The 14858-nt window shown below is 37.3% G+C and overlaps 1 protein-coding gene across 2 annotated transcripts in view; it reads right to left on the reverse strand.

The window, feature by feature from the left end:
• Positions 1-14858, reverse strand: part of cd276 (CD276 molecule) — a 108709-nt gene that overhangs the window by 20249 nt on the left and 73602 nt on the right. For both annotated transcript variants that reach the window (XM_065282948.1, XM_065282947.2), the window contains exons 6-7: positions 12174-12227; positions 6615-6652 (exon numbers count right to left, since the gene is read on the reverse strand). In XM_065282948.1, coding sequence (XP_065139020.1) covers positions 6630-6652; positions 12174-12227 — 77 coding nt within the window. In that variant the 3' untranslated portion in view covers positions 6615-6629. The remainder of the gene's footprint in view (positions 1-6614; positions 6653-12173; positions 12228-14858) is intronic.

Consider the following 14858-nt stretch of genomic DNA (forward strand, 5'->3'; position numbering starts at 1 on the left):
GAACTTGATTAATAAAAAAGACAGATACAGTACTGTGCAAAAGTCTTAGGGCACCATGCTACCATTATATTTGTTGATTTTGCAATTGTATAGTGATATACTCTGTATATAAAATACAACCAGAACATAGAGGAAATGTGTATGTAGTTTTAAAAAGTATTTAGGGTAAACTCCCCTTCCAGTTGAGCAATAGCAGGCAGCTGCAGGATCTCTTAAACCTAAATAAAATAAAATCCTAATATCTAATTCTAATCAAGAATCTTCAAGACTTCAAGACTTGTCAAGAAGACATTTAGTTCCGATTTTTTTTTGTGTACATATTTCCTGTATTTTCTGTTTGTATCTTTAAAAAAAGATTGAAAATAAATATGGATGGACATTAAAACTTTGCTAAAACAACAAAGCTGATGATTGTGGCCTAGGACTTTTGCACAGCACTGTATATGTACATAGGCATAATTTGTGGGTGGGACGGGTGGAACATGTCCCCACCACTTTTTCAACAAAGTTGATTATGTCCCGATCACTTACTGGAGGAAATGTATGAAGAATTCTTGCGGTAGGTGCGTGTTAAGATCCATTGCGATTTAAAACGTGCAGGCCGTCGCCAATGGGGCATTAGGGGGCAGTGCCCCCCTAACCGTATGATCGAACTTATTATTTAAGACACGTGAACTTGATCACTTTCATATACGTGTAACACATATTTCATATAGCCTACTTGATAGATTTTTGATTTGATTTTACACTTTAAAACTCATCAACTACACTGAAAAAAATTATTCATTCAATTTACTTTAACATTTTTTAAGGTAAGTGGTTGCAATCAATTTATTTAAGCTACATTTAAACAAAAGTTTTTTTATTTTATTTTACTTTACTAATCTTTTTTGTTTAAATGAAGCTTAAATAAATTGATTGCAACCACTTACCTTAAAAAATTGAGTAAATTGAATGAATAATTTTTTTTCAGTGTACAGTTATTATTTGTGACCAAAAAATCCAAAAGTAATCAAAAATGTTATATTAGCGGAAGACAGATGGCCACGACTGCAGAAAAGGGGCCAGTATGAAATGTGTGGTTCATCTGCGTTGTAAAAGTGCGGATTGCGCACACATAAAAGCACAATGAACAGATGCTTCATACATGCTATTTATGCGAAGCCTGAGCATCTAGTGTCCAAGCAAAAAAACATGTGAACCAATAAACAAGCGGTATTTTTAGTTATTGGAACAAACAGGGAACAAGTCACTGAATGATTCCTCTGTGTCGACACAGTTTGGGAACCCATGGTATGAGAGCTGGAATCGAAAATCGCAGTGGAGAAGCAAACCGGACGGATGTGAAGGGCATATACCCGCCCATTTTCAACGAGATATTACATAAATCATTTATCCTACAGTATGAAAGTATTGTTTTTTATTGTTTTAAAGCTATCAGTAATTTGACCGACCCTGGGGGATTCTGTCTTTGTCCCACGACTCTTCAAAACAAAGTTATGTCACTGCATATGTAAATTACCAGGACATTAGGAGAATATAAAGGTTCTTTGCTGACCTGCTGAGGAATAAAACACTGAATGGCTCGACATCATGTCAAAAATCTGCCAAAAAAAACCTATTCTTCACAGTGATGCCACAGAATAACCATTTCTTAATAAAAGTGAAGGTATGGAGGTGTGACGCCGACTCTTTCTGATGGTTTATTTTTAAATACAAAGGTTTTTTAAGCATTTCAAAGTCTTTACTTTTAGTAATGTTAAAGTACAGAACAAGGTTAAGACATCAGTTGGTGCAGCAGCAGAGCTGAATGTTAGCTTTCTGTCTGTATACTGTAATTTGCCAGACACTGGAGAGCAGTTACATGCACTTCTCCACTGATAACCGATAACACCTCTCACTGATACAGTATGTGTGTCGAGTCCCTGCTACAATGGCAGTGACATTCACACATGGTTCCAGCACAAGTGGAAAACCAGTAGCTTTTGGCTTGCTTTATGTCTTTTTTGATAAGTGGTTGAAAGCCTAGTCAAGCAAATTTATCTAATCTGCTGCTGATTCAACATCTATCTGTGACTGCTATGGGGCCAAATACAGATACTGCGAAGTAAGTAGTTTTAAAGTTAATGTGAATTAAAAATGTACTTTTTTAATGCTTGATCTCAGTCTAACTGCATTACTCTGACATACAATTTTTCATCTTCTAAATCTGTTATTAAAACAGGTTTATTAGCTTGTCACAAATCCCTCTTACATGGAAAACCCTGTTTTCATTCTGATATGTAAAACATGATAATCCAATCATCTTTCACATTAAATAATCTGTTTTACAAACATTTGAAAAAGTTTTTAAAGTGTAACTTAATGATTACAATAGGTTTTAGATACACTTTTAAAAAATCCTAACCCTAACCTCAATTCAACTTTACCGATTGGTAACAACTAAATTTTTCAATTGGCACAACTGTCAACACTTATGGCAACAATCTATTCCTCAAATTTATATAACTTTAACTGAGCCAGTTTAAAAATGTATTTAACCAGTCATTAGAAAAATTTTGAGATGAGGTCTGATATTTTTTACAGTGTATCTAGGACTTGCTAAAAGGTGCAACACACCTCCAAAATACTCTTCATCCTTTACTTCCAATCTTTGAGAAATAGGAAATTACTCAGTAAATCAAGTTGGAACTACTTGGACCAAAAGTTAAGTACATTTAAAAATGTCCAGAAGTTTTAATAAAAAAATTTAGATTTAAAGATTTTGCACTTTCACCAATTTTTGATAGTTTTTGAGTGGATCTGCCCATTTTTGAGTGTTTTAACATTTCATGTATTCTGATTAACTCATTCCCTGCCAGCCATTTTTTGAAAAGTTGCCCGGCAGCATTTTTTGTGACTTTCACAAAAAGTTTCACAAAATGCGTTTCAGGAAAATTTACTTCTAAAAATATATAAACATACAAATATATAAAATGAAATAACAGATCCTCTGCTTTCAAACAAACAAACAAAACAGGGAAAAAAATTTCATTCTATCTATATTTTTTCTCCGCTTATAAATTCTTAAATATGGGTATTTTTCTTTAAAAATATTTTTTGCAAAAAGCTGAAATAATTCCATTTTTGTGAAGGAAAATTGTTAGATATCAGATTTAGAACAATTATCAAAACATACACAGAGTTTAAAATAAGTAAATAATGTTTTGGCTTCAGTTTTTTTTTCATAAACTGTGCTTGACTACTTTAATGCAAAAATGTAAAGTGCCTGCTCTTTATGTCATCGCTTTGTAAAGGTCAAAAAAATGACAAGCAAGCGTAAAGCAACAACAGAAGCACAGCTCATGAGATGAAAAGCTACATGTGGTCGAATACAAAACATGAAATCTATTCTAACATCTATAAACACAACTGTCACGCTTGTAAAATGATCTACATCTCAAAGATTATTAACAGGAACATTAACCTGGACTTTATTTGTTGCTGTTGACAGGATACTTTCCCTTCAATTCAAACTGACATCTGAATCAGTGCTCTCTGACAGCAGATTCAACAAGTTTGTATCATTTTGCATTGACAAAATGACATAATCAGCATGTCATCATGTAGCACTGAGGTCGGAAAGTCCCCGTTAATTATTCACTATGTCCTGAAACACTGCCCACATTTTTCTTTAAAATGTGTTTTACTGTCTAGACACTGAACTATTAAAAATGGCAAATGGCTTGCTCCGTTCAGGCGTCTTTCCAAGGTCTTTGAAACCTACAGTTGTTAAGAGCCATCTGGATAACTCCATACTAAACCAATACAGGCTCGTTTGAAATCGTCCCTTTATGGGCAAGATCATTGAGAATGGTGTTTTCAATCAGGGGAATGAATTCCTAAAATCAAACGGCTACTTGGACAATTTGCCATCTGGTGACTTACTACATCACAGCATCGAGTTGGCACTCATAAAGATACTTAATGATCTTCACATCAATGCGAATTCATGCAGAGTATGCGCTAGGGCTGTACATTTAATCAAAAAACGAATCGGGATAACAATTACAGGTGAAACAATTACATAATCGCCAATTACAGCCGTCCTTTGCGCTTATTTCTGTGCGTTTCGACAGCATGTTTGGGCACCAAATACAGTTGTGAATTGAAATTTTATAAAATGGTAAGTTGATGTGTCATTAGCCATTCGTTTTGGATTTTTTTACTAATAACATAACTCCCATAGTTATTTGTTATTTACATTATATTATTTCGTTTTGGATGTTTAGAATTTACCATGCAGCTGCTTCACATAAAGTTATTTCAAAACTTCAATGTAAAGTCTATTAATCGTTAACAATAATCACAATTACGATATCAAGACAGCAGAGAAGAAAAAAACTAAAATACCCAAACTTTGTTTATCGTGGTTGATGATGTAATTCTTAAAAGCATTCCAGTGCAAAAAAAAAAGAACAAATAAGCAAAGGACCAGGAGTTGCCCATGGCATACTGGACATCACCCACAGGCACTGGATCAGTCAAAGTTAATAAATAAAAAATAAAACACATGCAATTGTGTAGAATTCGAGAATTCACTATCTGGGCACGATGACACTCCACAGAGATGATTATATTCACGCAGTATCCCTAATCTCCGCAAACCCAGTTACGTGAAATGCGATCGACACGTCTACTTAATTTCCTTTGATCTAAATTATGTTTGTTTTTGTCAGAACATAAGCTAATGTCCCTGGATGCGGTACTGGCAAGGTCCCCGATTAAAAAACACGGTGCCAATTTCTCACATGAGAGACAGATTCGCTTATTCCTTACTTTGTAATTAAGATGCGAGAGTGGCAGTTAAAAATAGCGCCACTCGTCGAAGTCACCGTGTCAATCTGCCTCCTACGTGTCTGGGAAGGCAAAATATGCTGTTTAATTTCCTTGTCATAGCAACAAGCTTGTCTTCAACTTTTTCTCTACCACCCCCTCTCTTTCAAATAGATTTTCCTGCGACCACGTCCTCGTACGTTTACACCTGAGCATGGCTTCGTAATGATTCAAAGAGCTGATGATTAGCAGTAATCAGGCTTAGTACGGTAGGGCAGAGGAGAAGTCCATGAGGCCACTTTAATGACTTGACACTCAAATGAATTCGTCATGGCAACCATTGACCTAGTGGATATTATGGGACCAGAATGTCAAGACTTTAGGAACTTCTGGACGTCCTTCACGGAATAAAGATAATGACGTCTTATTAAATTGGCCATCACTGCAGACATCGCTGTTCCAAAAACTCTTGTGTCACAGACTGTGTGTCAATCAGAATGAACTGAGAATGCCTTTTTAATTCATATTCAACTCTTTAATTTGAATATTTCAAGAAATTCATAGTTGTTGTGTTCCTGTAGCTTAAAGGGGAATTCCGCCTTGAAATGATCCTAGGGTTAATAACAAACGTGTACCGAGTTCGACCGTTCACTGGAGTTTGTTTTCATGTTAGTCTAACGTGACCAGTGTTATTGCTAAACGCAAATTAGCATGTTATGGTAGCCTTCGGGGCATCAGTGCATTAAAAACGAAATCGCTATGTCTATACTACTAATAATGCTCAAAATAACCCCACACTTACACTGTAGCACAATGAGGGTCTCTATATGTAAACCGAAGCATTGAGAACTTTGCAAGTGTACAGGCAGTTTATTAAAAACAAACACTTACCGTTCACGTCTGGATCACATATCCATGCGGGCGCCATCTTGGGAAAACTGAACTCTCGCGTGAAAGCACAACACCTGTTCCACAACAACGGGCAACAACGTTTCACGCGAGAGTTTAGTTTTCCCAAGATGGCGCCCGCATGGATATGTGATCCAGACGTGAACGGTAAGTGTTTATTTTTAATAAACTGCCTGTACACTTGCAAAGTTCTCAATGCTTCGGTTTACATATAGAGACCCTCATTGTGCTACAGTGTAAGTGTGGGGTTATTTTGAGCATTATTAGTAGTATAGACATAGCGATTTAGTTTTTAATGCACTGATGCCCCGAAGGCTACCATAACATGCTAATTTGCCTTTAGCAATAACACTGGTCACGTTAGACTAACATGAAAACAAACTCCAGTGAACGGTCGAACTCGGTACACGTTTGTTATTAACCCTAGGATCATTTCAAGGCGGAATTCCCCTTTAACTGGTAAAGTACTGCATTTGCACCGCAATGGGTTCTGGGTTCAAAATATGTTTTTCACCCTACAAAAATCTGTATAGCCTACGTGTGATAAAATAAATGACTGCATCATTGAATTCAAAGTGTTCAATGTGTAGCGAGGATCGATTTTGAATTTATCTGTTCGTGTCAGGCTAATGAAGGTCCCTGTTGAATTTCTTTAAATTGTACTTCAGTTAATTTCCCTTTCCTGTCATTCCAATTCAGAATCCAATTAAGATCTATCCATTTAATTCTTGAATTAAAAGGGAGCGCACTCTTTAAATATAAAGTCCATCCCTTGTTTAAAAAAAATCTGTATTGTGAAGATGCAGCAACCTCCTACTCAATTAACAAGGGGCTACAAATATTTTCCAGCAATAAAAGTTTAGACAGACCAAAATCATAACCAGACTTACCTGTGGTCTCCAACTTTAGCTCTTCAGAGGTGTTGCAGCTGAAACAAACAGAAAACATAAGAGTTTCCTTTAAAGATGTGGAGAAAAAAAGAGGTAAACAACTCAAGGCTAGTTAAAAACAGTATTGCAGTATTGAGTTCAGCCGGGCTAGTAACAACCAGCTCAGATTCAAACTCCCTGGAGTGCAAACTGCAGTCTATACAGCCAACATCATTACAACCTGCCCAAGACTCCAATAGAAATCATTTTTTTTTCTGTTTTCTCTTTTCTTTTTGTTGGGGGGTGCCAAAGTATGTGACATTTAACTGTAAGCAAGCGACAAACACATGCAAACAAAACAGCACATGGGCATACAAAGCTAGTCTAATGGGAGAGTCAGATGAATAGAGCTTCCTGGGGTGCTTGGTTTAGTTGCCAGAGGTTGCAATACCATTCCAGACAGACAGAGCATGAATAGCATGAAAATTTCTATAACGGTGACGTCAGCGGGGAAAGAAAGTGAAAACAAAACGACAAAGAGAATATGTAAAAGATTAGGGTAGTTTAATGTATCCTCACTTGTTATGATATATGTAAGGAATAATCGATGACGGGCCGTTGAATTATTCGAAAATAATGCACACCCAAGGTGGTAATGTGGCACGACGTGAAGCGGAGTGTGCATTATTTTCAAATAATTCAAAGGACTGGAGGTAATTATTATGTTTATATCACAGTTACCACCGGAGTTGGGGAAAGTTACTTTTAAAAGTAATGCATTACAATATTAAGTTACTCCACAAAAAAGTAACTAATTGCGTTACTTAGTTACATTTTATGGAAAGTAATACTTACATTACTTTTAACTTTTGCGTTTTCTTACTTGGCTGAGGCTTGATTTCTTTTAGGCCTTGCAGGTGTTTTTTATGACTGAGTTTGAAGTTCTGCATTCAAAAATAGCATTTTCCATCGCAAAAATGGCCTGACATCTCCGTTTCTGACTCAAACTGTCAGGCGCGCACGTATAGAGTGCGTAATTCTATGTGACAACGTTCAGTTTAATTCAGTACGTTATTTAAAAACAAATGAATTAAACTGAAAAGTAACTAAAATATGAATGTGTACATTTATAAAGTAATGCGTTACTTTACTCGTTACTTTAGAAAAGTAATATTATTACGTAATGCAAGTTACTTATAATGCGTTACCCCAACACTGGTGACCACAAACATTTCTCTAGTGGCTATTTTGAAGACATTTGACAAGTTACAGAAAAATAATCAACACCCGTGGAACATTTCTCAACCAGAATAGAGCATTCAACAGCCCCGTGGTATAACAAAGCATATAATGTTTTGTAATCTTAATTACAAACCATTTTATGAACATTTCAAAACCTACTACTAATATGTTTCCTCTAAAAACTTTCATAATAGTCATAATAGATTGTAATGGTACAGTATTGTATTGTGTATTTTATTTTAAGCGGCATCCAGTGGTGACATGGTGATTTGCAATCAACCTTAATTTTAAAACGCAATGACAAGCTATGGTAGAAGTCACAAAACAAACATGTCGCAACTGTAGAAACATGGCACGACTTCCATGTATGTGGTGTATGTAGATGTAACAATGGCTCATTATAAGGTAATAAATACAATACAGTTCATTATGTATGTTCTTTATACACCACTGATAATATAGTTATGTACATTGGCAAGAATAAGTATGTGAACCTTTTGAAATTTCATGGTTTTCTGAATACATTTGTCATAAAATGTAATCTGATCTTCATCCAAGTCAAGGGTATTGACAAACATAATGTGTATGAAAATAATAACACAAAAAAAAATTAACATTCTTTATTGAATAGACTAATTCAACATTCGAAATGGCAGTGGAAAAAGTAAGTGAACCCTTAGAATTAATAACTGGTTGACCCCCCCCCCCCAAAGCAGGAATAACCTCAACCAGGCGTTTCCTGTAGCTGTGGATCAGACCTGCACATCATTGAGAAGGAATTTTATTCCATTATTCCTGGCAGAACTGCTTTAGCGCTGTCATATTCTTTGGACGTCTCATGTGTATGGCCCTCTTCAAGTCAATCCATCGCATCTCTATTATGTTGAGGTCTGGGCTCTGACTTGGCCACTCCAAAATGCAGATTTTGTTTTCTGAAGCCATTCTGTTGTGGACTTGCTCCGCTGTTTTGGGTCATTTTCTTGTTGCATCGCCCACCTTCTACAAAGTTTCAGCTGACGTACAGACATTCTCACATTATCCTGAAAAATTGCCTGATATACTTGGGAATTCATCTTCCCCTCAAAGATTGCAAGCTGGCCAGGCCCTGATGCAGCAAAGCAGGCCCAAATTATGGTGTTTCCTCCACCATACTTTACAGTTGGGATGATGTTTTCATGATGATATGCCAGGCCCTTTCTACGTCAGATGTAGTGCTGTGTGTTTTTTTTTCAAATAGTTCAATCTTAGTTTTTTTTCAGTCCATAAAACGTTTAGCAAATACAGCTGTGCTCTTTTGCAAACTTTAGGCGTGCAGCAATGTTCGTGGTGTACTGTCATAGATACCTTGCTTGTTCAGTGTTTTACATATTGTAGGCTCATGAACAGAGATGTTAGCAAGTTCCAATGATGCCTTTAAATCTTTGGCTGTCATTCTGGGTTCTTTCTTTACCTCATTGATGAGTCTTTGTTGTGCTCTTGGTGTCATTTTGACTGGGCGACCACTTCTTGGTAGAGTAGCAACAGTCCCAAAGCGTCTCCATTTGTAGATTGTTTGCCTAACCGTTGACTGGTGAATTTCTAAAGTCTATAATAACTTTGTAACCCTTTCCAGCTTTATGTAAAGCAACAATTCTTGATTGTAGCTCCTGGGTAAACTCCTTTTAGCGAGGCATGGCTCACATAAGTGTGTTCTTCTTGTGCAGAGCAAACTCCAAAAGTTTGAGGGGTTTTTATCAGTTTATTTTGTCAAAGTAGCTGTAGTCCACACCTTCAAACGTATTATCCTAACAAGACTCCAGGTGTGCTAAAACCTGACTACAATTAGTTTTTTGAAGTCATTAACTCAAGGGTTCACATACTTTTTCACATACACAAGCACTATGGTTTTTCTTTTTGTTTTTTTGTAAAGACACATTATGTTTGTCAATACCCTTGACTTAGATGAAGATCAGGTCACATTTTGACAAATTTATTCAGAAAACTATGAAATTCCTAAAGGTTCACATACTTGCCACAGTATATTATATTGCATTCCTGTCAAGAGATCCTTCTAAAAGTTACATATTGCATCTTTAATGGAAAAACTGTTGTTTTCATCAAAACTCACTTCAGCTATATCCCTCTTTAAAGGATCACCTCTACTCATAAACTCTTAAGTTACGACCAATATGATAATACTGTCAGATATAATCCTTAAACACTACTGTGATATATCCATCCATTCTTGTGGTGAAGCCTTGAGCAAGTCTACGAGACCAATGACACCCTGCTGGCTATATCAATGTCCAGAAAAAAATAGGGCTTTAATCACGCTTTTGCTTCAGGGTAAAGAAAATTTTCCTCTAGGCCAAACTACATGACTTAACTCAATGAATATGGAAGATGGAGATCTGTATCAATCTGCAGAAAGAAGGTGCCAGATGGAGACTGAGAAGAACTTTGAAAGCAGAAGGCAACTGCATATTCGACTTTCATGAAAATACAAATTTGAGTAATGTTTGGTCTCAACCCCCTCTCTCACTCTCTGTCTCTCCTGCGTATTAAAAGTCCAAGCTTGAGCTGAGACTATTTCAATAATTTATACTCAGCAGAGAAGAGGAACAGCTCTATCTCCCATATTAACCATTATGATATCAACCAGTGCAGTCAGAGTTTTAGAAAAACTTCATTCAAAAATGAAAAATGTTTACTGAATTTACTGATCACTCTTTTTTTTATATAATAAAAGTGAATGACCACATGACCAAAATGGCTCTGTTTTTTTGTCATTTTAAGTACATTCCCCATTCACTTCTGTTATTTTGTAAAATAACATTTTAAAATGCTCACCCTTGTCTTGCACAAAAAGTGAAAAGGTCACAGGTTTGAAATTGCTTAAAGGGGATACAGTTACATAACTGTAATTTTCGGGTGATCTTTGCCTTTAAAACCAGCCGATGGGACTTTTTAAATGTACAGGAATTCCCACACTGTCAACATTCAGTGTCATGTCACCTAAACACATATCACATGTAAAATATTCATAAGACCCCTATTAGCACAGACACATTGTGACCCCACCTCTCCATCTCTATCTGTCTCTTTTCCCTTCTTTCATTCTCTTTGCCCCCAGCCATTCTCTCTTTTCTCTTTCTCTCTCTCTCCCTTAACCTCTTCACCTGGCTGCTTATTAAAATCTCATAGTATTAACTCTGCTGCTCATGGCCAGGCTGAATAATTCAATCAGACTAAAGGAGTCAAATGAATCTTTAATGACATTAAAGCCACAGGGGGAACAGAACCTGAACTCTGCCAGCGTTTACTTTGGCCTTCACCTTAGGGGGGACTGGGGCGGGCGGGCTTGTTCTGCTTGACAATCGTGGCAATTTAGACAGAAACATTCATGAATATCACAGAGATTGGTATTTTGGAAATGATATATCAAGAATGAGGCAAGAAATAAAATGACCAAATATGGATTTATGCAGACATAAATAAAATCTATATTTTGTACTTCTTCTATTATTAAGCTCTTCACATTTGTGTCAGATTTACCGTCACATTTCACCCCATTGCATTAAATATCATAATTGCTACAATGCCACAGAGAGTTATTAAGAGACTGAACCATGACTTTTTTACTGTCAAGCCAGAGCCCAAAATAGCAAACATTAATTGGATAGATATCCAAGTAAAAAATGTAACATTGTAGATGTCCCAAATTGGTCCCAACAATACCACTGGTCTATTGTTTTGTGTCTTGATGTACTTAGGACACTTAAAACTGAATGATGACTGTCATCCTGCATTATATACATAGACTGTAAAAAATATGGACGTAGTGTCCGTGACCTCACCCATAGGTTTGTGAAGAGCTTATAATAGTTGGAAGAGCCTGCCGTCACCATCCTCACCGTGCATCACTCGCAGATAACCAAAAATGGGTAAAGGAAGTGGGTGAAGCCGAAGTGGCTGGTTGCTGAAACCACGCCCACCTAGCTTGACTCTAGTGAAGGCAGTGGCAGTTCACCCATCAGTCATGTGGCCACGCCCCTTATTATGCAGAACTTTAAGGCTTAAAACTATTTAAACAGATGAGTAACAAAAACAATTTACCCCCCTCACAGTTGTTATAAAGGGCAAAATTAGCTATATAGACCAAAAACACTTTTTGTACCAGGCTGTAAACATATTATTTTCTGCTGTATGGTTGGTCATTTTAACATGGATGTCTATGTGAATTGACTCCCTTTTGGAGTCACCCTCTAGCACCCCGTCGATGAATTGCAGTTTAAATCACTTCCATATTGGCTTAATCAGAGAGATCGGAAGGTTGCCCCTCGATTATAAGTGACTGACCTGATTCGACTTCTTCAAACTTTTTGGCTTCCTCAAGTTCTTTGGCTTCTTCCTCTGTTAAAAGAGAAAAGATAAGAAGAAATTACAATATCTCAATCATTGTCAAATTACAGGTGGTATAAAGTTCCAATATGTCCGTAAAAAGGTAGATGCACACCTTAGAATATAACTAGCTCATAGACTTGCATTTACACTTGATGTATGTTGAATTTATACAGACTGAGAATGGTCTGCAAGTTACGACAAAATCAATCTTGAACATCTTTTGTCTTTGCATACCAAACAGCTGCATAGCTACAGTACAAGTTCTCACAGAACTTGTCATAAACAGGGACAATTCTGTTCATACAAGAACTTGAAAGTAAATAAATATATTGCATAAGAGTAGAAAAAATGAAAGGACGTAGCTACAAATGTTCATTTCCTTCTCTGGTGGCTCTCCACTGATATCTGAGCTAACAGGCCAATCTCAAAGCCTGCTTATTTTAGTTAGGATCCCCTCAACCTCTCTGCACCCATTATGACAGCTAAGAAAAATGAGTTACTCGGTTCTAGACTCTGACTGACCTCCTCAGCCTTGCGCTCCAAAGTCTGAGGCGAGAAGTGTCCAGACCAATCTCCTCTACTGTACACACAGTGAAATGGGAGCAGACAGCATCAATTAGGTTGCACCTTTTCCGCAAGAGCTTGACTACCTTTCTGTGGAGCCTCTACGTGGGCTAAAGGGAGCTTACACACTAAGGTTTTTGTGCAGACTCAAGTCCAACAGTTTGGTTCGCTTGGCTGGCCTTTTGGCGATTAAACCAACAGCACGAGCTGTGGTAATCTGTGCAGAAGACTAGAGCTGCACGAAGAAAAAATTGATTACTTACTAAATAATAATACGATATGATAATAAAGCTACATTGTGTAACTTTAAAAGGATCTCTTGAAATGCAATCTAATATACATAACTATATTATAAGTGGTGTATAAAAACCTTACATAATGAACTGTATCTTTTATTACCTCAGAATGAGTCTTTTTTATCTACATACACAGCGGGTCCCCTTACATGAAAGTCGCCATTTCGCGCCATCATGTTTCTAAAATAGCCCTATACGGACACCACTCAGCACTAGATGCCGCTAAAAATCTACACAGTGGGCTTTAATGACCCTGTCCCAAATGGTGCACTTCATGTGGACTTTCGGTTTCTTGGAATTAAATTGCGCACGCTCACTTAGTCTACAAGTCAGTATGTCCCATCCGTCGTTTTTATGCTCGGAAGAGTGCTCATTAGCCCCCCCTTTGGCACCCTTGTTGGGGTCTTTAGCGAAACCCGAGGTGCTGCAGGCTCCACGTACTTAACCAACCCAGAAGTCCTTGCGAAAGAGCAATCAGACCAATCAGATGACGAATGGGAGAAGTTCACACCGATGGGTAATTTCTCTTCCTATTTCTGGCATGACGTTCGAGTCTGTCCCAAAATATCATGACTCCAGTGAGCCCTCGTGGTTTCACATCAAATATCCCTAAGGTCTGCACTACATGATGTCATCAAAGTGTGGACTCTGAGAAAGTGCCATTGGGACGGGGCCTAAGTTTGCAAAATCAATAAAACATTGGCTTCTGATTGGTTCCTTGTCTGTATATATCCCTTTTATGGTCCAATTTGTTAATCTGTATGTCCTTATGTTTAGTGAGTTTGCCATGCCATGTTTTTGGTCTTGTTTCATGTGTTTCATTAAACTGCACCTAGGTTCTCATTTACGCTCGGCTCTCGGTGAATACTTTACACTGATAAAGTTTAAGAGAAGTTACTTTAAAATTAGCCCAGAAATTCAATGCACAACTTTGTATTGTTATAATCCTGGACTTGGTCTAAAGTGCACCACAGGAAATGCACAGTTCAATACTAATTAAAAACCAAAAATCGTAACAGAGAACTAAATTGCCATCAGATTTTAAGAAAACCTGTCGAATGATGGAGAAGACAAGAACAACAGGACTGAAGTGGAAAAGTGGAGTATATGACTCACTCAACAACTCAATTACTTTAACAGGTTACTGACCCGTTCAATGAATCTTATTTCAGAATTCCTGCACGGGTTACTGGAGAAAGAATAGTCTATCTCGCGCTGGGCATTGTCGGTGTGCTCATTCCAGTCCATTCCATTGTTTTGTGTGGTTATACTGCTAGATATTTACTCTTCGGTCTTTTCCTCTCTCACTCATTCTCTGACTTTCTCGCAGCATACAGGAGTCGCAGATGTATTTTTAAAAGCCCAGGGGTCCTGTGCAACACTGAAATGACCTTTATTTAAATGTCTCCTACTCTACACACAGAACTCATTACAGTTGATGTGGTGGTACCTTCTCATACCCTGGGAAAGCAAGGTTTTTTTATCTAACCGGCGCTGATGGACTTTAGGTTTCTGCTCAAACTGGCTGCTACAGAAAAGCTTTGGGGTCTTCCATGTGAATTATCAGTTGCTCTCACAAGAGGGGTCGTGTCTGACTCGTGCATTAAAAGCAAGGATATTCATTGAACTTTGTCAGAATGTCTGAACGTATCCGGTTATTATCTTTATTTACAATGTAACATTAATACAAGCAGACATTTATCAGGAAAGCATCGATGCATTTGCTTAGGAAAGATGCTTTAAAGGTGCAATGGGGTGTCTAATGTAACTTTGAAGAGTT

This window comes from Paramisgurnus dabryanus, chromosome 9 (genome assembly GCF_030506205.2).
Source record: "Paramisgurnus dabryanus chromosome 9, PD_genome_1.1, whole genome shotgun sequence".
In the NCBI taxonomy this organism is placed as follows: domain Eukaryota; kingdom Metazoa; phylum Chordata; class Actinopteri; order Cypriniformes; family Cobitidae; genus Paramisgurnus; species Paramisgurnus dabryanus.